This window comes from Morone saxatilis, unplaced genomic scaffold (assembly GCF_004916995.1).
Source record: "Morone saxatilis isolate NCDOM2014 unplaced genomic scaffold, NCSU_SB_2.0 Contig17, whole genome shotgun sequence".
Lineage (NCBI taxonomy): Eukaryota > Metazoa > Chordata > Actinopteri > Moronidae > Morone > Morone saxatilis.
The window spans coordinates 22,289,911-22,313,688 of NW_023339729.1; the positions used below are offsets into that span (position 1 = coordinate 22,289,911).

The 23,778-nt window shown below is 39.6% G+C and overlaps 1 protein-coding gene across 1 annotated transcript in view; it reads left to right on the top strand.

Moving 5' to 3' along the window:
- Positions 1 to 3,028: 3,028 nt before the first annotated feature.
- dchs2 (dachsous cadherin-related 2) overlaps positions 3,029 to 23,778 on the top strand; it is a 32,698-nt gene continuing 11,948 nt past the window's right edge. Inside the window, exons 1-11 of the mRNA XM_035659374.1 lie at positions 3,029 to 5,003; positions 9,148 to 9,339; positions 9,512 to 9,743; positions 10,620 to 10,856; positions 12,626 to 13,654; positions 13,763 to 13,950; positions 14,962 to 15,061; positions 15,164 to 15,333; positions 15,768 to 16,611; positions 16,809 to 17,048; positions 21,469 to 21,603. Coding sequence (XP_035515267.1) covers positions 3,258 to 5,003; positions 9,148 to 9,339; positions 9,512 to 9,743; positions 10,620 to 10,856; positions 12,626 to 13,654; positions 13,763 to 13,950; positions 14,962 to 15,061; positions 15,164 to 15,333; positions 15,768 to 16,611; positions 16,809 to 17,048; positions 21,469 to 21,603 — 5,113 coding nt within the window. The 5' untranslated portion in view covers positions 3,029 to 3,257. The remainder of the gene's footprint in view (positions 5,004 to 9,147; positions 9,340 to 9,511; positions 9,744 to 10,619; positions 10,857 to 12,625; positions 13,655 to 13,762; positions 13,951 to 14,961; positions 15,062 to 15,163; positions 15,334 to 15,767; positions 16,612 to 16,808; positions 17,049 to 21,468; positions 21,604 to 23,778) is intronic.

Genomic DNA, 23,778 nt, shown 5'->3' on the forward strand with positions numbered 1-23,778 from the left:
AAAAAAAAAAAAAAAAGTTTTTGTATTGACTCAACAGAATTGCAGGTTGTACAGATATGGAAACAAACATTGCCCCTGTTTTTCTGGCTTGCAATGTGAAGTTTATTTTGCTCCATTTAATAAAGACCACATTTTTCACATACTTGCAGCTTCTTTTATTTCAGTAACGGTTTCTGCACTTACCGAGGTATCTGTTGGTGACAACATTCCTGTAGTATTTACAGCCGCTACCCTTAATCTCCTCCCAGTAACCGTGATCTCCAGGTGTCTCATTGAGCTCCACTGTGTTTCTGTCATCAGTCGGGTGGGTTAGCTGCTCACCTGTGAAATGTCATGGCACAAGAGGATGCTTGTAGGTTTTTTTTTTCTTTTCACCAAATGATTTCAGGATACCTTCTTTGTGCATGTGAAATGGAATCTGGTAATGTAAGTTCGATGTGCAAGTCTCACATTGCTCTGAAGATTTAAAAAAAAAAAAATTAAAATTCTGATCTACTTCAAGTAATGTATAACCATGCAGTTAGAGAACTACAGCAGCACGCTCACCCTGTCCCAGTTTACCTTGGATAATAAACCAACATCACTGCTATTGAAACTACTTTCTAAAAGGAGTCCATATGAAACACCCAAAAGTTAAAGTGTTTAATATCCATATCTACCTGAATCCTGGATGTAGAGCTTTGAGAGGGCATGGTGAAACCCTCGGCCCGGTTTCCTCTTCAGGCAAGGTTTTGATGGTTGTGGCTGATCAACCTCCTCACTTGAAGGTTCTTCAACTGCCAGGAGGTTACCGGCGTTAAACATGATCTCCTCCTCCAGGGACCTGACACACATCTCAAATTCCTCCTCATCATTTTCTGCATTTCTAAAAAGAACATTGACAGCAAATGTAAAAATGTTCCAGTGTCTAAAATACACTTCATTTAGACAAGAAATACTGAGTTTACATCCATTGCACCCTTGGATAGAGTTTAGAAATACATCACCCTTGCTCCTCTAAAGGCCTCCTCACCTGAAGTCCACCCACAGCAGGCCTGCAGTTATCAGTCCGAGCCACTCACTGGCCTCCCAGTTCTTGGTCAGCATGACCGGCACCATGATGACCTCCCTGGAGTCTGCATAGTTCAGCTCTTTCTTACAGCTGCGGGACGCCTGGTAAGCTGGAGTCATGAAGGGACAAATCACCACAGCCTCCTCCACACCTGCAGCCATCCTGAAACACACACAGCTTTTGCTCAAAGAGACTGTATATTAATTGATCTAACTCCCAACATGTGAAAACATATGCATACATTAATTAATCTCATCAATGATCCTGATAGAGGTTTAAATACACTGCTCTCTACTCACGAGTCGTTTATGTTCCCTGTCACCCCTCCTTCGATATCCATCCACACTGGCAGACCATCATCTTTGAGGCGGTTGTATATCTTTTTCACAAGAGCCTGATCATCCCATTGGTAGGAGAGCATAATATGAGATGGCATCTTCCCTTCCTTTTCACTAAAAATGAGCGAGATAACAATCCTGTGTGAAGCGTTGGTGGGGCAGTTTTCACAGTTTGTGGACGTTTCTGAATAAAGTGATCCAGACAAAGGGAGACTCAGTATCTATGCTGCTTGTTTACTCAGGTATACAGCTCTGGTTACATTCGTTGCTTGGTTACAGTGCTTGCAAGCACCGATGGGAGAATGCATGATGGGTACTAAGTCCTGCAGGACCAACGGGATCACAATAATAATGAAGGTGCTCACAGAGCTGTGTGACCAAAGTAGGAATGTCAAATGAAATGCCTTATTTATTCAGAGGTGTGAAAACGTACTGGAAAGGTTTTTTTAAGGAGATATTTGATTTTTGTGGCCTATTCTTTCAGTTCTCCAGGATATTTTTGGATTGATTTAGAAAATGTTTTGACACAAATACTTGTTATAGAACTGAATCAATTCCATGTTTGGTGTTAGGTTGAGCTTAATATAATAGATAAAATCATTGTTATTTGTGATTCAATTGATTATTGTACTTGGGACATATATTTACAAATCAATATGGTAACATTCATCAATCACAATCATCTTATTTTTTATTTTTATATTAATAATATAATGATTTAAAATATTATAAGAACTTGCATACTGTACATTTCTGTATTAAACTCTAAAAAGGGTGTTTATGAAAGCCTGGACTTTGTATAGGATTCAAAGCTTAATTGTCAATATGCACTGTAAAATGAAATTCTTGGTTTGTTTTCCTCTCTGATTGCTGAAAATAAAACAGAAGGAAAAAATATAATACAAAATTCCATTTAATTGAACCAGTCCATCGTAAAACCTGCACTTTCACCTGATTAATTGTTTAATATATTTCTTTTTATTTTCAGAAAATATAGTATTGTGTGTCCTTTTGTTTTCCATAAAGCAAGTGAGTGATTGAGTACATTTTGCTCATAATACTTTTACAGTAAGGTTTTGATAACAGGACTTTTACTTGCAGTGGAGTATTTTCACAGTGTGGTATTAGTACTTTTACATAAGTAACAGCTCTGAACACTTCTTCCACTACTGTTTGAGCACATAATTGATCAGATAAACTTGATCTAACTCAAATTTGTGTTGTTTTGTTCTGTTGGTTTGTCTGAAAAGTGCCACTTTTGTACCAGTAGAGGGAGCCACCCAAACACACGGACACCTGCCAAGACTAAAACCTCATTAAACCGCTCCTTTATTTCATTTACTCATTTAACCACTTCACCAAAGGCACATCGCAGACTGTATTCGCTCAACTTGCTCACTAAAGCTCAACTTTTCTGCACACCTTGTGATCTTCAAGAGGTCAAACTTACTATGCCACCTGTCAGCACGCGGCACTGTGGGTAATCTCTCGGCCTAATTAAATCTTAAGCAATCAGGGCCACAGATGGAGCCGATCAGCGTGGGACGTGCCGCCTGCCAGGAGGTGTGTTCAGTGCGCACAGTTGGTACTCTGTGGCCACTCGGTCAGTGCCGTGATAATGTGAAGAAGCCCAGGGGATTTGTGCTACTGGATGTGTGGATTTCTACTCTACAAAATCACAAGCTGCTGAAATATTGTGATGGAGAATGATTGCTGGCTGTTTTCCTGCGCGCAAGAAAAAAAAGAAACGCACGGTGCGTTTATCTGCTTTTTGGGGGGAAAGGTGCTCTAAAATGTGATTGAGGAGTGTGACTTTGACATGGAAATATGTAGCCTGACTTCAACTCTCAAGCCAAGAGTTCAAAGTCATGTGTGAAGGAGGAATGGGTCGCAAAAATGCCGCAACTTGGCTCCTTCGGACGCTCGTCCTGTCGCTGCTTTGCGCGCAGTCGCTCGGGCAGGTGTTCAACCTGACGCTGTCCGTTAAAGAGGGGTTGCCTGCCAAAACCATCGTGGGAGATCTGGGAGCGGGGTTAAGCGGGCCAAGCACTGGATTCTTCATCTCAGAGAGCAGAGACTCTTATGTGTTCAGAGACTTGGAAATAGACGCAGACACGGGGATCATCTCAACTGCTGTGATCCTGGACAGAGAGAGCAGAGATAAGTATGAGTTTGTGGCCGCCACTCTTACAGGTGAGATGATAAAAGTGAAAATAGAGGTGAAAGATGTCAACGACCACTCACCTGTGTTTCCCTCTGAGGAGGTTGACTTGCAAATATCAGAACTGAGCCCCCCGGGGAGTCGATTTAAGCTTGAAGGTGCTAAAGATGAGGATGAGGGTGAGTTTGGTACCCAGGGGTACAGGATCACAGAGAGTGAGATGGGGGACTTATTCCACCTGGAGTATCGCAGTGGATCTGTGAACCTCCAAAGCCTGGATCTCATTCTCACCAGCAAACTAGACCGAGAAACACAGGACTTCTACGCCCTGACCATTGAGGCCTTCGATGGTGGAATCCCAGCCAGGACGGGGACTCTCCTGGTGAACATCCACGTCCTGGATGAGAACGACAACCCTCCTGTGTTCAACCAGACTGAATATCACGCCTGGCTGCCCGAGGATGCTCCGGTGCTGTCTGCTGTGTGTCAGGTGCACGCCACTGACCTCGACCTCGGCGACAATGGCCGAATCACTTACGAGATAAACAGGCGGCAGAGTGATCCAAATGAGGTTTTCTCCATCAACGAAACCAGTGGGGTGGTGTATCTCAGCAAGCCGCTTGATTACGAGACTCAGGCTTTTTACGAGTTGATCATCAGCGCGAGAGATAACGGGGCTCAGCCGGAGTACAGCAGCACTTTTTTGGGTGTGAGGTTGCTTAATATCAATGATAACAGTCCCACCATCAATGTGCTGTTTCTCAGTGAGACAGGAGATGCAGTGGTGTCAGAGGCAGCAGCGATTGGAGACTATGTTGCCCGGGTTTCAGTGTCAGACCCCGACTTTGTGGAGGAAAGGGTCACTGTAACGCTTGAGGGGGGCGATGGGAAGTTCAACCTGAAGCAGACAGATGATTTCCTATATGCTTTGTGTGTTAATGCAGAGCTAGACAGGGAAGAAAATGATCTGTATGAGTTGAAGGTGCAAGCATCAGATTTTGGGAGCCCACCCCTGAGCAGCGCGGTGGTCTTCCTTCTGAGGGTGACCGACACCAATGATTGCCAGCCAGTTTTTGAGAAGGATGCATACATCATTAACGTTTCCGAGGACGCTCCCCATGGGAGTTCCCTCATCCAGATGCAGGCCCGAGACGCAGATGAGGGCGTTAACTCGGACATCAGATACTCCATCCTCAAGTCCAACCAGGACAACCTGATCAGCATCGACCCGGAGTCGGGCCTGGTCACAACAGCTGCAGCTCTGGACAGAGAGACACAGATGGAGGTTTGGTTCCTGGTGGTGGCAGCTGATGGAGGGGAACCAGCTCTGTCATCCACGGCTACAGTCACTCTGCTGGTGGAGGACGTCAATGACAACGAGCCTGTGTTCCAGCAGCAGCTGTACAATGTGTCCATACCAGAGCACAGTGACATTGGGAGCTGCTTTTTACAAGTATGTTGCTCCCTTTACTCAAAGTAGAGAAAAATAACATGTTCTCACTCACCCTTAGGGGTATCTTTCCATGTAAATAGTTTTGTTTAATTGTCCAGCTTTTGAGATATCCATCCGAGCCGGACTTTAGACTGGGGACGCTGGAGGGGTGTTCCTCACCCAATAAAATGGAATTGATCAGAATTTCATTTTTGGTGGTCAAAGTATCAAACTATCTGCATGGAAAGACATCACACAAACACACCAGAGTTAAGTGTGAAAATGTGTGTGCTTTTTTGTAATTTGAGTGAACTGACCCTTTAAATTATTTTGATTCATCCGTGTAGATTTATCATATTTTTCTTCTTGACAGTGCAATGTTAAACCGAAGTTAAGACATCCTCTACAATGATAGTTCATTATCTGGGGGTTGTTCTTGTAAAATGCCGGATGGTTTTAGCTCTAAAAGTATTCAACAGAATCTCAGAAGCAGAACTCTTGCATATCAAGCAATGTTTGACAAGGACTCGAGTTGACATTGCTCAGTTTTAACACAGTTCAGTTACTTTAAATTTGACAATTATCTCAGTCATATATCAACTGATTGGTTTTACAAAAAGGTTTAAGAGTTGGTTGCAAACCAGACCAGTGTCTCCAGTGTGAATATTCAACAACGTATGCTCTCTGTTTTGCTTTCTCTTTCTTACGTCTCTTAAGACAAAAGTAGCCTTCAGTCTGTATGCACAAAGACATCAGTGTTCCTACTAAACACACACAACACACACACTCTTCGCAGTTCAGCACTGTGGCATTGATATGACAGATCTGATGCCTGGTACCACAAGCTTAAGCCCATTACAAAAGACGTCTTATTTACCAATTCATTTTCTGAAAACATGAGTGTTATTTGGCAATAAATGTGATGATAAAAGACCTAAAAATAGTAATAAATACGACGTCTTTCACTGTAAAGTGATCTAGCACAAGCTTGAGCTATAAGAATGTGTGTGTTGTTAGGCCCTTTATTTTTAAGGCAGCTTTATGCAAGACAAATTGGCTTTATAAATGCGATGAAGTCAAACTAAGCACATATGCTAATAAGAGAGAATCAGAAAAAGACGAAACGATTGAATTAATTAGGAGCAGATGAGACTATAAACAGCTGAATATACAGTACATACGTTGTTTTACTGATGTTTTGTTACACATTATCAATCAATCTGTACACACCTTTACTACACAACAAATAGACAACAGTGGATCTTCAGCAGGTATATGAAAGATTATTCAAAAACAACATGGCAGAAAAGTGAGAATAATGTGAGAAGTGAAAGTAGGACCATTTTCATAATGGATATATCTGTTGATTTATTTCAGATTAAGCATTGAAATGTCAAAGAAATGTGGAAAATCACAACTTCTCAGTGGTCAAGATAGAGTGCATATAGATATCTAATGCAGATAAAATAATCAATGATCAAAAAGATTAAACTAATCAACTAATTATTATTATTTCAGCACTTCATGTAACATTAGAAATGTAGCTATTACAACTCTATAAATGTGTATTGTAATTTAACATATTTTATTTTATTATACTTACTGCTTGTACTTTGACTGTGTAGCCAACAGTTGACAAACCATCTTACAGTACATATAATAATAACAATAATAATAATAACGTTTTTGTAATCAACATTTATTTTAATTGCCATAAGGAACAACATAACTAATAAACAGAGGTCTGTAAATAGCAGGTGACTTCTGTGAAGAGTAAAAATTCTGCAGATGCCAAGTATGTTGCTGTCTTTGACAACAGTCTCTGTTCCTTATTATGTTCAAGCAATATCATGGATGCAAGCAATAATTCCCTGGTTTCAGCTTCTAACACTCCATGTCCATCCCTTTTATGTGAATGAGTGCAGGCTAACAGAAACACCTTGTTGTGTTTGTGTTCTTGTATAATCCAATACAGCTCAACAGTAGCACAAACTACCTCCTCCAAAAGGATTATAAATGTGAATCAACACCTCTCTAAAACTTTTCAACAAAACTGAATAAGATTAATAAAGGTATGATTTATTACAGAACTGCATTAGGTTTAGCCAACAAAGTAGAAACAGTGTTGAACTTATGATGTTCTCCAATGTGGAATCCCAGGCCTCAACTATAGAGGACTGAGCATTATTATGTCTGTGGTACAGGACTGTAATTTAGGCCTACTATGTTGAGTAGATTGTTTTAGGATTTTAACATTGTTTTGTTGGAGCTTTAAAACCAGAAAATAACCTTCTCCATTGTATCATAGTCAGATTAATATGAAAGTTATGATTTAAGAAGACACAGACAAGGATTCGTATTAGACACAGTTTTCCTAAGATCAGCCCATGAACATGAAAGTTAACGGCCCAGGAACATTCACAAAAAACAGACTTGTTGTAAAAGTATGGTAACCACATGTGTATGTTCCTGGATGTAAAGTCGGTTCAAAAGCTTCTAAGGTGTGTCTTATCAGACCTTGACCCATGTCTGTAAAAGTTCCTCTGATCAGAGGTCATTAAATCTGAGATGATATCATCTTTATGGCTGGAAGGTAAACTCTCTATCTGTAAAATGTGTCTCTTGTCACGGGCACTGTCAGACATGAAAGGCCAGATCGGAGGCAAGTCTTTACTGTCTCTTGTTTTCCACTGTACTCTTCACCCTTTGATTGTGGGGATTTTTTTTTTTTTATGATTTTATTATGTTGACCTTCTCTGGTAGAACAAGAGCCGCGTATTATGATTCACAATTACTACTAAACATTGACACGTTACAGATGATGCTGACTGCAGTGTAGCATTACTATTAATAACAGATATGTAGCTACAAGGGCTGAACAACACATCTATTTCCTTTTAACATTGTACATGAACAACTGTATATTATAAAAACCAAAATATTTATATTATACGTAATAGAAGAATGGCTTGGTGACAATAAGTGTTAGTGTGTAGCAGAAATAGCTGCTTTAAGTGCAAAAATACCAATTTATATAAAGATACCCAACTTAAATAAATGTAAATGAGGCAGTGAGATACAGCCAAAAGCTCTGGAAAGAACTAGTCAGTGGAACTTTTAAATATGTTATCACAGAAGACTTCCATTAATGCCAGGAACACTTAATCGAAGAAATTGTGTGGTTTATAGTTGGTGGGTGTGAGTGTGCATGTGTATGTAGGGGATCTACGTGTGTCAGTAAGGGGAAGTGGTTAGCAGAACAAAATATATAAATACATTCAAAAAAGAAAAAATAAGTAATAAGTTGATCAGAGTGGTTGAATACTTTAAGTAAGTTTATTAGCAGGGTAAAGAAATGCTGGAAACTGGAAAATAAAACTACCTGGCACTTAAAGGAGTGGTGTGTGAGATTTAGTATATCTGACAGTATAGTTGTAGAGGCTAATGTGGCCACGAAATGCACCAAAAAACAGCCCAGTAGAGAATCAGTGTTTGGTTTTTCCATTCTGGGCTACTGTAGAAACATGGTGGTTTAATGCCCTCCATGGAAGGCGACCCGCGGCGTCTGTAGATATAAAAGGCTCATTCTAAGTTAATGAAAACAGTTTAACAACTTTTCTGACCAATAGATCCTCCTAAATGTTACACACCTGGACCTGGAGGTTTATATAAAAAGGTGATGCTTACAGTAGATTACTGGATTACCGTCAAATACAGTCAAGTATCAACCACCTTGAACAAGATAAAATCATACTGCACACTTTTTTTTTTTGTTAAATCTCCTTTTTTATCGTACTCAATTCATGAAACCAGCAACATTTCTCAAGAACGACATGTAAAATCCATAAGAGAAATTCTCTGCAGGTTATTTTTTTGTTTTTGTTTTGTTTTTGGTTTATTCATTTCTTTATCTGGCAGCAGTGAGGTGTCTGAGGGCGAAATGTCTTTTTCCACTGCTGGAAAGTCAGTCATTGAATGCCATTACAGTAAGAGGATGTTTAAGTATCTCTGAAATCAATGAGATGGTGTACCAAATTCCAGATTCCCTCTTCTCGAAACCTGTATATTTGTTTTACACTGAACACAACTGACATGTTTTTTCATTATTGCGGCACAGATAGTGTTTTAGTTGCTTGCATTAAACTGTATTTTTCTTCTTTCTTAGGTTGTTGCCACAGATGCAGACAGCCCTGAGTTTGGCACACTGCTCTATTCACTTTCTGATGGCTTTGACAAGCAGGACAAACACCCTCTCTTCAAAATCCACCCACAGACTGGAGAGCTGTGTGTCTCTCAGGATATCGATCGAGACTTGGGACAGGCAGTCCACGACATTCTGATCAAAGCTGAAGATCCGGTGAGTGAAATACATTTTGACATACTGTGTACCTGACCTTCATAATTTAGTCCCTGCACTGTGATCATAACAAGATTGCAAGTTTGCGTTTGACTCACAAACCGCAGCTTTTTTAAATTCTGTCCTGTTTTTCATACAAAAATATCCTCTTTTGTCCCTTTTCAAATGTCAGGGAGGCCTGAGCACTCAAACCTATGTGCACATTGAGGTAGAAGACTTGAACGATAACGCTCCAGTGTTTAACCCTGAAGAGTACACCGTGAGCATCAGCAGCCACACACAGCCCGGCACAGAAATCCTTAACGTTATCGCTACTGACCGAGATTCTGGGAGGTTCGGACAGGTCACCTATGATGTCCTTCCTGGTGACATGTCCAGTTTGTTTGCACTGGATAAACAAACAGGTAGGCAGCCGCAAAAAAACACAGAATTTTCAGAGTTGTGCATTTAAAGCGCAAAAAGGAAATTCATAAATCTGTAGGTAATTTGTGGGAACAGTTGTTTTCTTGAGCTTAATGTATATACTTTGTATGGTAGCCTGAGGGGTGAAACACTGCAAAAAAAGAAAAAACAGAATTTCACCAAACGAAAAAGTCGGAGACAATAATTTTGTTTGTGGTTGACTGACTTTCACTGACTGGGCCGATTACTTTTGCTTTTTGATTTGTTAATATGTTTTCTAAAATGTAGTTTTTTCAGAAATGTTGTGTTTTGCCCTTCAGGGCCACAGTTTGTACTTCCATACACACTTTATTAACAGAAAGAATATGAATATATTATGTGGATAGTTACATTTTAATTTTGTCTTTTTAACTTTTATTTGGATGACCTCTCAACCTCCAATGACTTGTCACATAGATCCACTCAGTAGTCTTTAAGTAACTTGTGTGACTGGCAGTCCTGGCATTTAGGGATAAACAACTACTTACTTTGTGTAAGTCCTAATGATATGATTGCCAGTGTCACTGCTCAGCAGGGGTGCAGAAAGCCCAAAGCTTTATATCCCCATGTGGCAGAGCGTACGATAAGATCTGCACTCCTCCGCAATGTAATAGTGAATAACATTTTGAAGTAATAGAATAAGCCAATCATTTTTAAAGGGGGTTGTTAAGGTAGATTGCCAAGCTAAATAGTGCTTTAGTGAGATTGTAGTTGGGGTTTTCAGAATAATGGTTGCTGCGGTAACATTAGGAGATAAACGTTAGTCACGTTCTCGGCCCATCTGTTATTGTTGTCTGTCCCTTAATGCCATAAATACAATGTTGACTGATTTCTTGTAGGAATGCTCTTCCTGACCTCCACTCTGACCCACCTGGGTGCCGCCAGTGTGAAGCTGTCAATAACAGCACAGGATGGGGAGGGCTTGACCTCGGTCAGGCCTGCAGAGGTCACTATTAATGTTTTACGCAGTGCTCAGGCTCCTGCTGTGTTCCAGAGGTCACGCTACACCTTTACAGTGCCTGAGGACGCACTACCAGGGACTTCTGTGGGAACAGTGGAGGCCATAAACCCAGCAGGTGAGTGTATATCTGAATACATCCTTGTTTGCTCGCCTGACAGCAGATGAATGGTGATATGGCCTAAGGTGGGTGTAAGAATAATGACTAATATTTACTTTATTATGTATTTCAAGCATTAGCCAAAAGTGATTGATTTGTCTTTTTTCTTTGATTTATTGTGTTTATTCATAACAAACATCAGATATAATTATATATATATTATGATACATATTACTCTGACAGTGTAACCCACACTGAAATGGACTGAAACTTAAAATGTTGTGCTGGAATTGGCTGCAAATTAGTAGCTGTATACAATGAACACTTACTCTGGAAATTTATGTGCAAAAAAATATTGTTAACACATTCAGTCCAAGTCCTCTAATTATGATTTCTAATAACTCTAACTTTTCATTAACCCAGTTCAATTTAAACAAAAAATACTTATAATACTCATAATAAAATGAGGCCGAACTAATTGATGTGAAAGGCACATTTCTCCAACACTGGACGTTGCACAAATGCAGTATTTAAGCAGTATTTGTCCTGACAAAGACAATTGAGCGATCATTGTCATTGTTCAAATCTCCTTCCAGACATGAAGAGGCAGGCAGTAAAGGCTGCAGTTTAATCTTTAATCCTCCTTAGCCACATGTATAGATGATAAAGGGTCAAAGGCAGTTGTACTAATATGTGTCATTATTCGTAGAGGTCAAAGATAGTGCTGTCATAAATATGCACCTGAACTGGAGCAGGATTTATTGTTATTATAAATATGTTATAATAGTATTTGTTTTTGGAGAGTCTGTTTAATGTAGTTGCAGGTAACGTTGAGTAAAGTTTTACATATTATAAATACAAATGTGATTCTGAGTGATGGAGACAGCAGCGTGTATTCTGTGTAATATTGGATCTACAGTAACATTGAGTCTCCTCCCTCTGTGGAGGGTTTACCGACTCCCTAGTTTTCCAGGATTATCCCTTCATAGTCTACTTGTTATGTTGCCACTAACTCCCTTCAGCAGCTAAACCACTCTACTATACTAGACAGTCATTTAAGGTTGTTAGTTAACAGATTAACGCTTCAACTTAAAGCGGAATCAACAGAAGTGGGCCTGTTTGACAGGGGTCGGGCAGCCTTAAGCTCTCTGCTTGTTTCAGTGTCTTGTAGTTACTGTTAAAGTGCAACAAACACTTGGAGGGGATTAATGAGATCTTCAGTTCTGTACTGTAATTACTTAATGTTGCTTACTGTGTGTGTGCTGTGTGTCCATGTGGCAAGTAAAACAGTATATTTGCATTACATATAGCATGTCTCTTATTTAATTTAAAATTTTCAATGATAGCTCCTCTTTCCAGAAACCTGTTACTGTAAATAATCAGAAACTTCAATGTGTACTACTGAAATAGACAGTTCCTATGAAAAAAATATTTAATGCTTAACAGGTTTTGAGTAAGCAGTATGTTCAAAACTGGAAAAGTTGCAAGATAAATTTCTGCACACTGTCTAACTTTTAATACAACATTTATTTGAGATGTTTCTGTATTAGAGCTTTATCAGGCACAAAATCAGGAATTTCTTTTGCCCGAATTTATCTTTGCAACTTTTCTACTCCTCCCACTCCTGTGATCCTGTCTTATGAAATAGATATGCAGAATTGTTTCCATCCACACTGGAGAAATTACTAAATGTATTTATTATGGATAAAAAAAATTCCATTCACCTCGCTTGTTTGGGGAAGAGGCAGAAATATATATATATTTTATTAATTTTTATGTCTCCACAGACTTCACAGAACCAGTATCCTACCGAATCTCTTCCGGAGACCCTCAGGGTTTGTTCTCTGTTCATCCTAAGTCCGGCCTAATCAGCAACATCAAACCTCTGGACCACGAGTCGCAGCCGTACGCCCTGCTGGTTCTTCAGTCCTACACTGACACCTCTCCAGTTTACAGCACCACACAGGTCAATATCACGATTGCTGACATCAACGACAATGCTCCTGTTTTCCCCAAACTCAGTGACACCATCACAGTGTCTCAAAACACACTCCCAGGGACAGTGTTGTTCATCGCTCACGCACACGACTATGACAGTGGTGCAAATGGGAGGGTGCAGTATGACCTGAAAAGTACCAGAAATGGTACGTTCGTTGTTGACAGCAACCTTGGGACAGTTACATTAAATCAGAGTTTACAGGTGGACCATCAGCAGAGGTACAGCTTGGAAATCGTGGCTAAAGATGAAGGAGAACTTTCCCTGAGCTCTACGCTGACCCTGACAGTTAATGTGGACCGCACAGCTGCTGAAGACAGCCTGGCCTTCGAGACATTAGTCTACCAGGTGGAGATTGGTGAGGGCTACAGGAAAGATTCCAGGGTCATCCAGGTGAGGGCACACCGGAGCCGGGGGGCTCACCTGTCAAACTCAGGCCTCACCTACTCCTTGGAGGCAGAAGCCGGATTTCCTCCTGCTCCGTTTCGGATTCACCCGATGACCGGATGGTTGTATCTCTCCCACGGTCTCGACTATGAGGCAGAATCTGTGTTTCGTTTTCGGGTGTTGGCCACAGCCAGGGAGGCCTCGATGGCCAACATCACAGCTGCGGCCACAGTGACAGTGCTGGTGCTGGACATCAATGATAATGCCCCGGTGTTCAGCAGTGACGTCTACTACTTCACTGTGTCAGAGGGGTCGTCGCCTCAAGGCCTGGTGGGAACAGTCAAAGCCATGGATAAGGATTCTGGGAAAAACGCTGAGCTGTCCTACATCCTGCTCTCAGACGGGAAGTTCTTTCGCATCAACAGTAAAACAGGTATAAAGATTTACATCAATAACACCATCTTGAGGTCATTTTTCACTTTACAGTTCACTTTGCAGCTGCGCGTCCTCATCTTTCTGTCTCCTCTGGGTGCCCCTCCAGGTGAAATTATCAACTGGGTGGCATTGGACCGGGAGCAGCACAGCCAGCACAGTCTGAAGGTGATGGTGACAGATCAGGGCCACCCTCGTCTCAATGCCACCGCCACCGTTTACATCCTGGTCACCGACATCAATGACAACACTCCACAGTTTACACACCTGCCTGCCAGCAAGGAGCTCAATGTTCAGGTAGACACTGATTTTACTTGTTTATTGTACTACAAAGAGTATATTTAAAACTAGAATCCTTCAGAGACAGTTTAATGGTGTTTTAGAAAGATTTGTACAGATTATAGAACTATATTTCAGTGTTTAACAAGGAAGAAAATAAAGAAAAAACAGAAAGGATACCATTACTCTTATTTGTATTCTATTCAGTATAAACCTGAGATTATGTCGTTTTTCACTATTGTAAGAGCAAATCCCTAAATATATTTTATCATTTTGATTTATTTTTGTCTTACAAATTTCCCCAGCAGGAATTGTAAATGTTAAAATGAACTGTATTTTAGCATTTTAAGGACTTTTCATCCATCCATCAGTTGGATGTTGAAATTGAAAGTTCTGTTTTGATCCTGTGAAGTGTAGCTGACGAAAAACAATCTCACCACAAGGGTTCACTCTTGCTCTTCTGATTGTGCTGTGATAGATTCAGAAGTGGGAAGTAACGAAGTACAAATACTTCTAATATTTATTTTTTGCTGAAATTTTTATTTTTACCTTTTTATACAAATATCTATGATTTTTTACATCATTGCACAGTACAGTCCCTACAGGTCAAGAATGTACTTTCAGTTTCAATATTGTGGCATTACCACCGGCTGCTCATTTGCATACCTAAATCTGGGCAAAATTGGGACATTTCATGGTGCCATAATCCAACCCCGGAAGAACTGTTACTCTACTTCCTCTCTTTGGATAGTGTGAACACCCACTGGTGGGGTGTGAAGAACGCCAAACTACCAGCTCCCATTGTTTTCTATATAAACCTACACCTTGGCAACGACCTGCATCTCCACACTTGTTACACATTGGCTCCAAGATCAGTACATTTCGGTCACTGCTTCTTCTGGCAAATAGCATTGGGTTGCATGACTTGATTCTACATTATGCAGCAAGTTTGTGTTGCAATGTAATGACTTTGATCAGACACTCTTGTTTTTACAGGTTTAATTCACACTGTTCTTCCCTTTATTGCAGATATGGGCCGGTCTACCAGCAGGATCCTTGGTGACAAACATGTTTGCCAAAGATTTAGATGCAGGAGAAAATGGAACAGTCATCTTCTCATTGGTCACACGTGAGTTATGAACATTGTTTTTTTTATTTGTGGAGCTGTGCAGTACTGTATGTGTCACTTGTTGATGAGTTCCTGAGTATCAACATCTTGTATTTCTCTCAGTTGGTTTAGAGGAGGAGGTCCTTGGACACTTTGAGATTGACAGTGAAAGCGGAGACGTCCGAACAACGGAGCTTTTCACCCAGAACACTGAACCGTACTACACTCTGAAAATAAGTGCCAAAGACAGCGGAGCCACACCTCTGGAGGACACCGCTGTGGTTCATATACAGGTACAGTCATCCCGCTTCTTCTTACAGTGCTGTGACTTTTAAATGAAATTCCTGCTGAATATAAATGGTAATGGTAAATGGACTGCACTTATATAACCTCTTACTAGTCTTCTGACCACTTAAAGCAGACATTTCACATTCATCCATTAACATACACTGATAGCAGAGGGTGCTATGTGAGGTGTATCAGAAACTAACTAATCCAAGTCAAGGGGAAGAAGAAAGGTGGTCCACACACTAAATGGAAGTGTATATGTACAAACTACAAAAATTTCCATTGTTCCCAAAATGGTCCACTGAATGACTATACATATACCAATATACAGAGACAAAGAATAAGCATAATGTTGTAATTTTTCATACGAAAAAAAAGAACGATTGTCTAACGAGTTAGTCAGTGCTTTGACCTTTGTAATTTTCTATCTCACCCACAGGTTCATGGACTAGAATCTCTGTATGGCCACTCTGACCACCAAATTGTGAGGCGTTTTATGGTGAAAGAGGACACAGAGCCAGCGACTGTTATCGGCTCAGCCTGCGTTTCAGAAAAAGGGAGATTCCACTATTCCATCTCTGAGGGCGATGGTAGCGTTCACTTCGGCATCGACAGCTCCTCTGGTGAAATATATATCAACCAGCCGCTGGACTACGAGTCAGCCATACAGTACTTCCTCATGGTTCGGGCTGAAGATGTTGGTCTTGCTCCTGGAGTGAACATGTCTGTGCTGGTCAGTGTGATAGTGGAGGATGTAAACGACCACACACCCTGGTTTCCTGATAAACTGGTGATGTTCGGGCTGTGGGAGGATGCTCCCGTCGGATCACTGGCGTTTGCTTTTCATGCCAGAGACGCTGATGGGACCTTTCCAAATAGCGTTCTCCATTACTCCCTGAACATTGACCCTGAACTCAGCGGCTCTTCATCACGTTTCCCCTTTCAGATCAACCCTTACACAGGGACCTTGACTGTAGCAGCACCTTTGGACCGGGAGACCACCCCCAGCTTTGCCTTCACCGTCACAGCCACGGACCAGGCGAAGAGGAAGGACAAGCGTAAACAGACGTCCGTGACGGCTCAGGTCTTCCTGCTGGACGTGAACGATAACCGGCCGGTATTCATATCAGCCGACACAGTTCAGGTGATGGAGGATGCGGAGGTGGGGAGTCTGCTGCATCATTTTGTGGCCATAGATGGAGATCTAGGTGAAAATGGGGTTGTCTCCTTCGTCATCTTGGCTGGAAACAAGAAAGGATTCTTCACACTAGAGGAGAGAACAGGTAAGGGTTTTTAACAGGGCATGATTAATGAATTATTTACTATTTTTAGTAGAGCAAGATTGATACAGATCCCAGACTGATATATCGGAAAAGAAATTGCAGTACAGAAAATTTAGAAGCAAGTTTCCAACTGCAAAATATCCCGGTCAGTACATATTGAGGGTACAATTCTTTTCATCTTCTTCCATCTTCTGTAGGCCTCTTGTTTCTCTCGGCCCCTCTGGACTATGAGACACAACGTGTCCACCGACTGACCATCCGTGCCGTGGACCACGGCCTGCCCTCGCTATCTTCCACCCAGACTCTGACAGTGGAGGTGGGGGACGTGAACGACCAGTCGCCTGTCTTCAGTCAGAGCATCTACAACGCCAGTGTGGCTGAGAACAGAGACCCTGGAGAACCAGTGATCAGGGTCTCTGCCACTGATAAGGATTCAGGTAATAATTATCATGTTAGTTTTTTTATATATTATAGTGGATAGTGCTTTACAAACACAGACATAAATAAGAGAATCTAAGTAAATTAATAAATGCATAGAACATCTTGATAAAACACAAACTGCATTGGACAAATAGTAAAATTAAAAGAAGTAAAATCCAGAGTGTGATCAGCCATGTTTGTGGTTTGATTATGTGTTAGTAAGTTGCTGTTAAAAATAAATAAAAGTTAAAATGTGGAAAAGGCATTTAGGTAATTGTTTAACAGTTACATTTAAGAGACTCTAGCGATTATTTTTGTTATCAATTAATCTACAAATGATTTTTTAACTGAAAAATCATTTGGTCCATAAAAAAATTCATCACAATTTCAAAAGGTCTAAGATATGTTTTGTTTAACCAATACTTAAAGATGAGAAGATATTAAGTTTATTTAGAAATAATAGCACAAAATCCTCACAATTGTGAAACTGGAACCAGAGAAAATTTGACAAATTACCTACTAAACTAATCAAATTATCAGCTAAATAGTCGCTGATTATTTTTCCATCGATTGGCTTACTATTTGTTTCAGCTCTTACTTCATCAAATTTCCCAAATCATCTTTTCTCAGAAAAAGATTTCTTCAAAATGTCAAATTTTGACAGTTGTTTGACAAAATAACCAGAACTCAAAGTTCATTTACTACCTTTTTGAAAAGCTTTTAATTGTATCCAATGGTCTGCATTAGCATACATCATGCTGTCCTGAAGTTGAGTTCAGTAATTACATGACCTAAGTATGCTTGAGAACATAACTCGACAGAAGTGTCATATTTAAGTTGAAGATGGCGACTGAACCAAGTTCATTCACTGACTGTGAGATGTGATTAAAAGCTGCAGGGGAAAAAAATAGTAATTGGGCCTTGAGTTAACAAGTTACAGATTGTTTTCTCCTTGTTGTTTTTTTCTGGATTGTTGTGCAAGTCTTTTACTCTAATACAGTGATTTTCCAAATATACACACAGTATATGTTTGGCAATCCTGAGGGAGCAGGCTTGTTCTTCAAGTAAAGACCAAACTGAACTGAAGTAGGAACCTTTAGATTATATATGATCAGACTTTGGATTTTAATCGATTTATTTTATTTTTCCTTCTTAACATGAGGGTCTAAGGGATCTCAAGAAAATGAAACTGTTCTTCTCTAAAATCCCAATTAAGTTCTATTTGGAAGCAGTTAGAGGATCTACAGTTTTCATCAGGTAGCATTCAAGTTTAGCCTGAAATAGTCTTTCTGTAGAAGTGGAGATGGCAGTATGCCTCCGAAGTGCCTAGATGGCAGCACTAGCCTGTGTCCCTGAGGCCTAAAAGCCTCAAACCATAGACTCAATACATCAAATCAAACATTTACACATAAAAAAAAATTAAACTCAAGAACAAAGCATTTGAGAAATAAAACGGTTGTTTTTCCTTACAATTTCTGTGGCATTTAAACCCAGTAATATTTGATTTATTAAATGTCTAAAAGAGGAAATTCCCCTACAACTGTTTGCAGTAGCATTAACAGTTCCTTTTTATTATTTTTAAAGCGCAGTACCACATGACAAAATACAATTGAGCAGCAGCTCACCCTGCCATGTTTTGGTTAGATGTCAGCACTGCAGTGAATCAAGGTTATCGTCTGTTTTGTTTCACTCCATTAGCAGTTTAATTGAAACCAACCCCTGCCCTTTTCCCTCCTGTGTTATTCCATTTGTGTCTTTTTCATATACTGGTAGGTTCACTGTACATCCAGCAAAATCTCATTCATCTGACCTATAATCATATTCACAAATCTACACATCAGCCCTGTTTATTTTAACACGTTGTGCACGGGGGGCCTCCTGAATCCCCATTTCATCTCGTCATGTTGACAGTACGAGTCCTTTTAAATCCTGGAGGTGGAGGGCATGTGGCATGAGGATCTGTACAGGAGGGGTTTCAATGTGAACTAACATTCTTGGGAGTGAGAATTGTCCAAGAACAGCAAGCACACAACTCCTCTGGGAGATTTGAAAGGTCCTCTCTCATGATGATTTCCATAATCCAAGCCATCTGTGCCAATAGGCGCCATGTTTTCATCTGTCTCCGCAAGTCGCCTCGTCTGGCAGCTCAGCCCGCTCTCCCACCAGTCTTATTTGATTATCATTTGTGCTGCTTTTTCCCCCATCGCCTCCCAAAGATGACCATTGTTTTGTGCCTGTGTTGGCCTCTGTATCCAGTTTCCATGTGTTGGAGTCAGTCAGAGGAGATGTGCAACATCACTGAGTGTGACAGCTAACCTTTGTGTTACTCTGCGCGTCCTGGATTTCACTTTGTTGAGCAAATGTTCATGTGTTTGGAGGGAAAAACAGATGCAGTTTTATTATTCACAGAGAACGTTTGTGGTAAGATTTGATTACCACATCAGACTTACCATGTATGTAGACATGCTAATGCTGGTCTTTTTTTTTTTTTTTTACTTTTTCACTCTTGTTGCTGAAACTCTCTTCAACATCACAACTGTTTGCTGAATGGTAGCATCAAATCAGTTCACACTGTTCACACAAGTGAAAAACTTAAATAAATAAATCAATAAATCAATTCCATGTATGTAGACATGCTAATGCTGGTCTTTTTTTTATTTTTTACTTTTTCACCCTTTTGTTGCTGAAACTCTCTTCAACATCACAACTGTTTGCTGAATGGTAGCATCAAATCAGTTCACACTGTTCACACAAGTGAAAAACTTAAATAAATAAATAAATTATTCAATTAATCCCCACGTCAGACAGGTCACAGAACATAACATATGAAGCTGCATTAGAAGTAACACTGACACACACTAAATTAAAAACACAATGTAAGATAAAAAAAATACTATCACTTAATACATAATAAGTAATGGTTGATAATCAAGTGATACACCTACAAACAAGGCAACATATATGTGATTAAACTTTAGAATTATGTCAAAAATACAACCCATGTGTCATTCTGTGCACAAAAGACCCTCTGAATTGCTTTTTGGAGCATCTTTGCATTCTTAAGTGGTCAACACATTTTTTAGACCCAAAAAAAAAAACCAAAGGGATGATCTTGAAACTGAAGTATGGTTTGGATTTTGTCCGTGCTGTTTCAGTATTGGAAAATTACACTCATTCATAATTACATAAATTCAGCAGCAGATATATTGTCCATATTACTCTGGATGCTTCCCCTATAAAGGTTTTGACCCTTTTATATTTTCCTTCCCCATGCACATTGGAAGTAGGTTGTTGCCAGAAATAAGCTTCAACAGGGTTTTACAAGGATTATTTTATTGGTAGGAAGTAGTTCCACTAAAAACTAATCATAGGGATTCTTTGAGTGAATTATAATTACTGCATGATGCAGATAAGTCCTGTCAGTTTTTTAAGGTGACACGTTACAAAACAGGTTCTGTTTTCAATTAGGCATCAGATAAGGCCTGTCTGAACCGCATGCAGCCATAAACATAAACTCACCTGATGAGGTGCTAAACTCTGGACTGATATGAATGCTAAGATGGAAAACCTAAACATTATGGAAGCATTTTCTTGTTTTGGATAAAAATAGATTATTTCTCAAGTGTATGCATTTATTGTATTGTAGATATGTCTGAAGATTGTAGCCTACTTGAAATCACTTTTAAATAGAGAACATATTAAACATGTATCAAATATAATTTACAGAGAAGGAAGAGGCCTGATCCTAGGCTATTAAGGCTGACAAAACCCAGTTAAAGATCATGATTTGTTTTGTTTGAAGATGATATGTTGAGTTGGCTGAGTATTTCTGTTCTGGCAGGATTTGATGAGGTGGGGCAATTTTGCACAGGACTGGAGCTAAAGATTGTTTTCATTATGGATGAATCTGCTGATTATTTTCTCTACAAATTGATTCATTGTTTGGTTTGCAAGAATTCTGAAAATAGTGAGAAAGAAGTGACACCTTTGCAGTGCCTGTTTTGTCGAACCAACAGTCCAAACCTCAAAATTATTAAAAATAAATATACATTATTAGAATTTGTTTTAGATTTTAATTAAAAGTAGTACCAGCATCACATTTTTGAGGCTGGAACCATGAAGCATGATAAATTAGATCATTTTAGCTGTACATTTTCATGTTTTGTATGCAAAAACGTTAATTTGTAAAGTAACTAAAGCTGTGAAATAAGGGTATTGCAGTAAAAAGTACAATATTTCCCTCTGAGATGTTGTGGAGCAAAAATATAAAGTGGCATGAGAAGGAAATTTGTTTTGAGGTCTGTAACAGTATAAACAGTATGTAACAGTAACAGTAACAGTATACAGTATACAGTATACTGTAACTGTACTGTAACTGTAACAGTATACTCCAGAGCCTGTAAAACATACTTTAACCTCCTGTGTCCCCTCCCCCAGAGGAGAATGCAGTGGTGTGGTACAGTCTCTTGCCCGGCCCCGGCTACGAGCTCTTCAGCATCAACCCTTACACCGGTCTGATCACCACCACCTCCTACCTGGACAGAGAGCTGCAGCATCATTTTACCCTCAGAGGTAGGACACAAGCACACACTGATGTTCACACATAAACACACTCACATTTAAAACCTGTTACACCTGAGAGACACAGTGGGAACAGAAATAGTGCTCTGAAACACGTCATGTTTGTCACTTCAAGTGCTTGTTACTTGTAATTTTGTAATTTAAGGAAGTCCTATCCTTTCAAAAGCCCTGTGGAGGAGGAAGTCAAAAACATGGACATTCAGATAACAGGGTTCCTGTACAGTGTTTTATAGTGGAAGCTCCCTGCCTCGCCTGAAATAAAGTGCGCCTCCTCTAACGTCAGAAGAAATTATTAAACTTTTATGAATATAATTATAGGCTTATTAAGCTTTGTGGAAAATGAGCAGCTGCGCTACATCATACAGTATTTATTGAGTCAGGCTGTTGTTCAAACCATCATCTTGTGGACACATGGATTTACTTGATTCAGCTCAGCAGGTGAGTGAATGATTGATCACATTGTAAGTTTTCCTTTGCTGTAATTAATCAGAGTGGCATGTTGCAATGTCTCGGGGGGAAATCAAAGAGTCAACTTGTAAAAGAGTTTTTACAAGTTGGGGAAAAGTAGAGACAAACAACGCAATCAATCACAATCAAGTGCTGATGAGTGAGAAAAAAAACCTCAGCACCGCGTAGCACCAGGCTAAAGGTAGTCTCATAATCACCACATGGACACATGTTTAGAGTCTGCATTGAGTTAATGTATGTTTAGGGTTCGTAATGACCAACTAGACTGTGTCATTAATGACTGTGATCAGGAGTTTGTGATTGAAAAACGTGTTTTAATGAAATCTCTTCCAGTGATTGAAGCACAACCAACTATTTGAAAGCCTGTGATTCTGTTCTTGGTCCAAGTTAAGTCAATACTTGGCTCACATCTTCCAACTAAAGGCTTATAAAAATATCTAATATCTAAAACAAATCCCTCTAAAACAAAACATATAAAGTCGTTTTCTACAGTCTCTATAACACTCTTCCCCTCTCTGTTTCTCATTCTCTACCTCCTCCCTTGTCATGCTTCACAGCCAAAGTAATAAAGAATTCAAGGTCTGCCTTTTGTATGAACGCAACATTATTCAGCAGATTGATTTATGTTAAGGAAACAGTAGACTTTTAAAAGGCTGAGGTACAGTATATCTAACCTCTGCTGACTGCGCTGCTGCACCCTTTGCCTTTTGAAGTGTTTGCTTTCACTCTCTCGTGGCCATACGCAGTAATTACATTCAAACTATTCAGCAGTGTTTAGTGATAAACTGCTTTCAGATGTTTTATCATAATATTTGTACAGTCAGCAGTATGATGAACAATTAAATAGAATAACAAACTATAATAACAGGAAAGCCTGGATGTCTCAAAACTGTGCCGGAATCATACGTGGCTTATCGGGAAATACAGAAATATGTGGGGACAATTTTTTCTGGCTGCAGATAAATTTGGAAAGAAATAAAATACCAAGTTCCTTTCAGCACGTATTAAAGGCTGTTCATTCTTCAGGTCTGTACGGCTATTAAGTCTAGAAAGTCAAAAGATTGGCTCATTGTGGTGTTTAGAGACTAAGACTGTATATTTCCATATACTTTTACATGTAGTACTTGTGTTTTCAATATATACAGTAAATTACTGTAAAAGGAACTATATTATAATAGCAGTCTGTTGCCAATTGAGCAATTTACCTATAATTTATATTTAGTCATGCTACCAGCACAGTTCTTGTAAATAGTGCTGTCAGTCTTCCACTGTGGTCCAGACTGAATAATCTTAACAACTTCTGGATGACTTTTCATATAATTTGGTACAGATATTCCCAGAGGATGAATCCTAATGGCTTTGCTGACTTCCTATTTCCAATTCATCATCAGGTCAAAATGTTTATTTGCGAAGTACATTTTATGAACAAATATCTGCAAAACTGAAGACATTCCCACCATTTTTAGTTCTAATTAGTGTGCTAACATGATGAGCTATGATGGTAAACATTATAAACTTATTATAAAATTATACCTGCTAAACATCAGCATGTTAACATTGTCATCGTGAGCATGTTGATGTTAGCAATAAGTACAGCCATGCAGATATGCTGGCATTGCTGTAGACTGCAGTCATGTTCACTTATTCCCTTGTATTCAAGTCCAAGAAGTAAATAAGAATCATAAATCAGGGACTTCA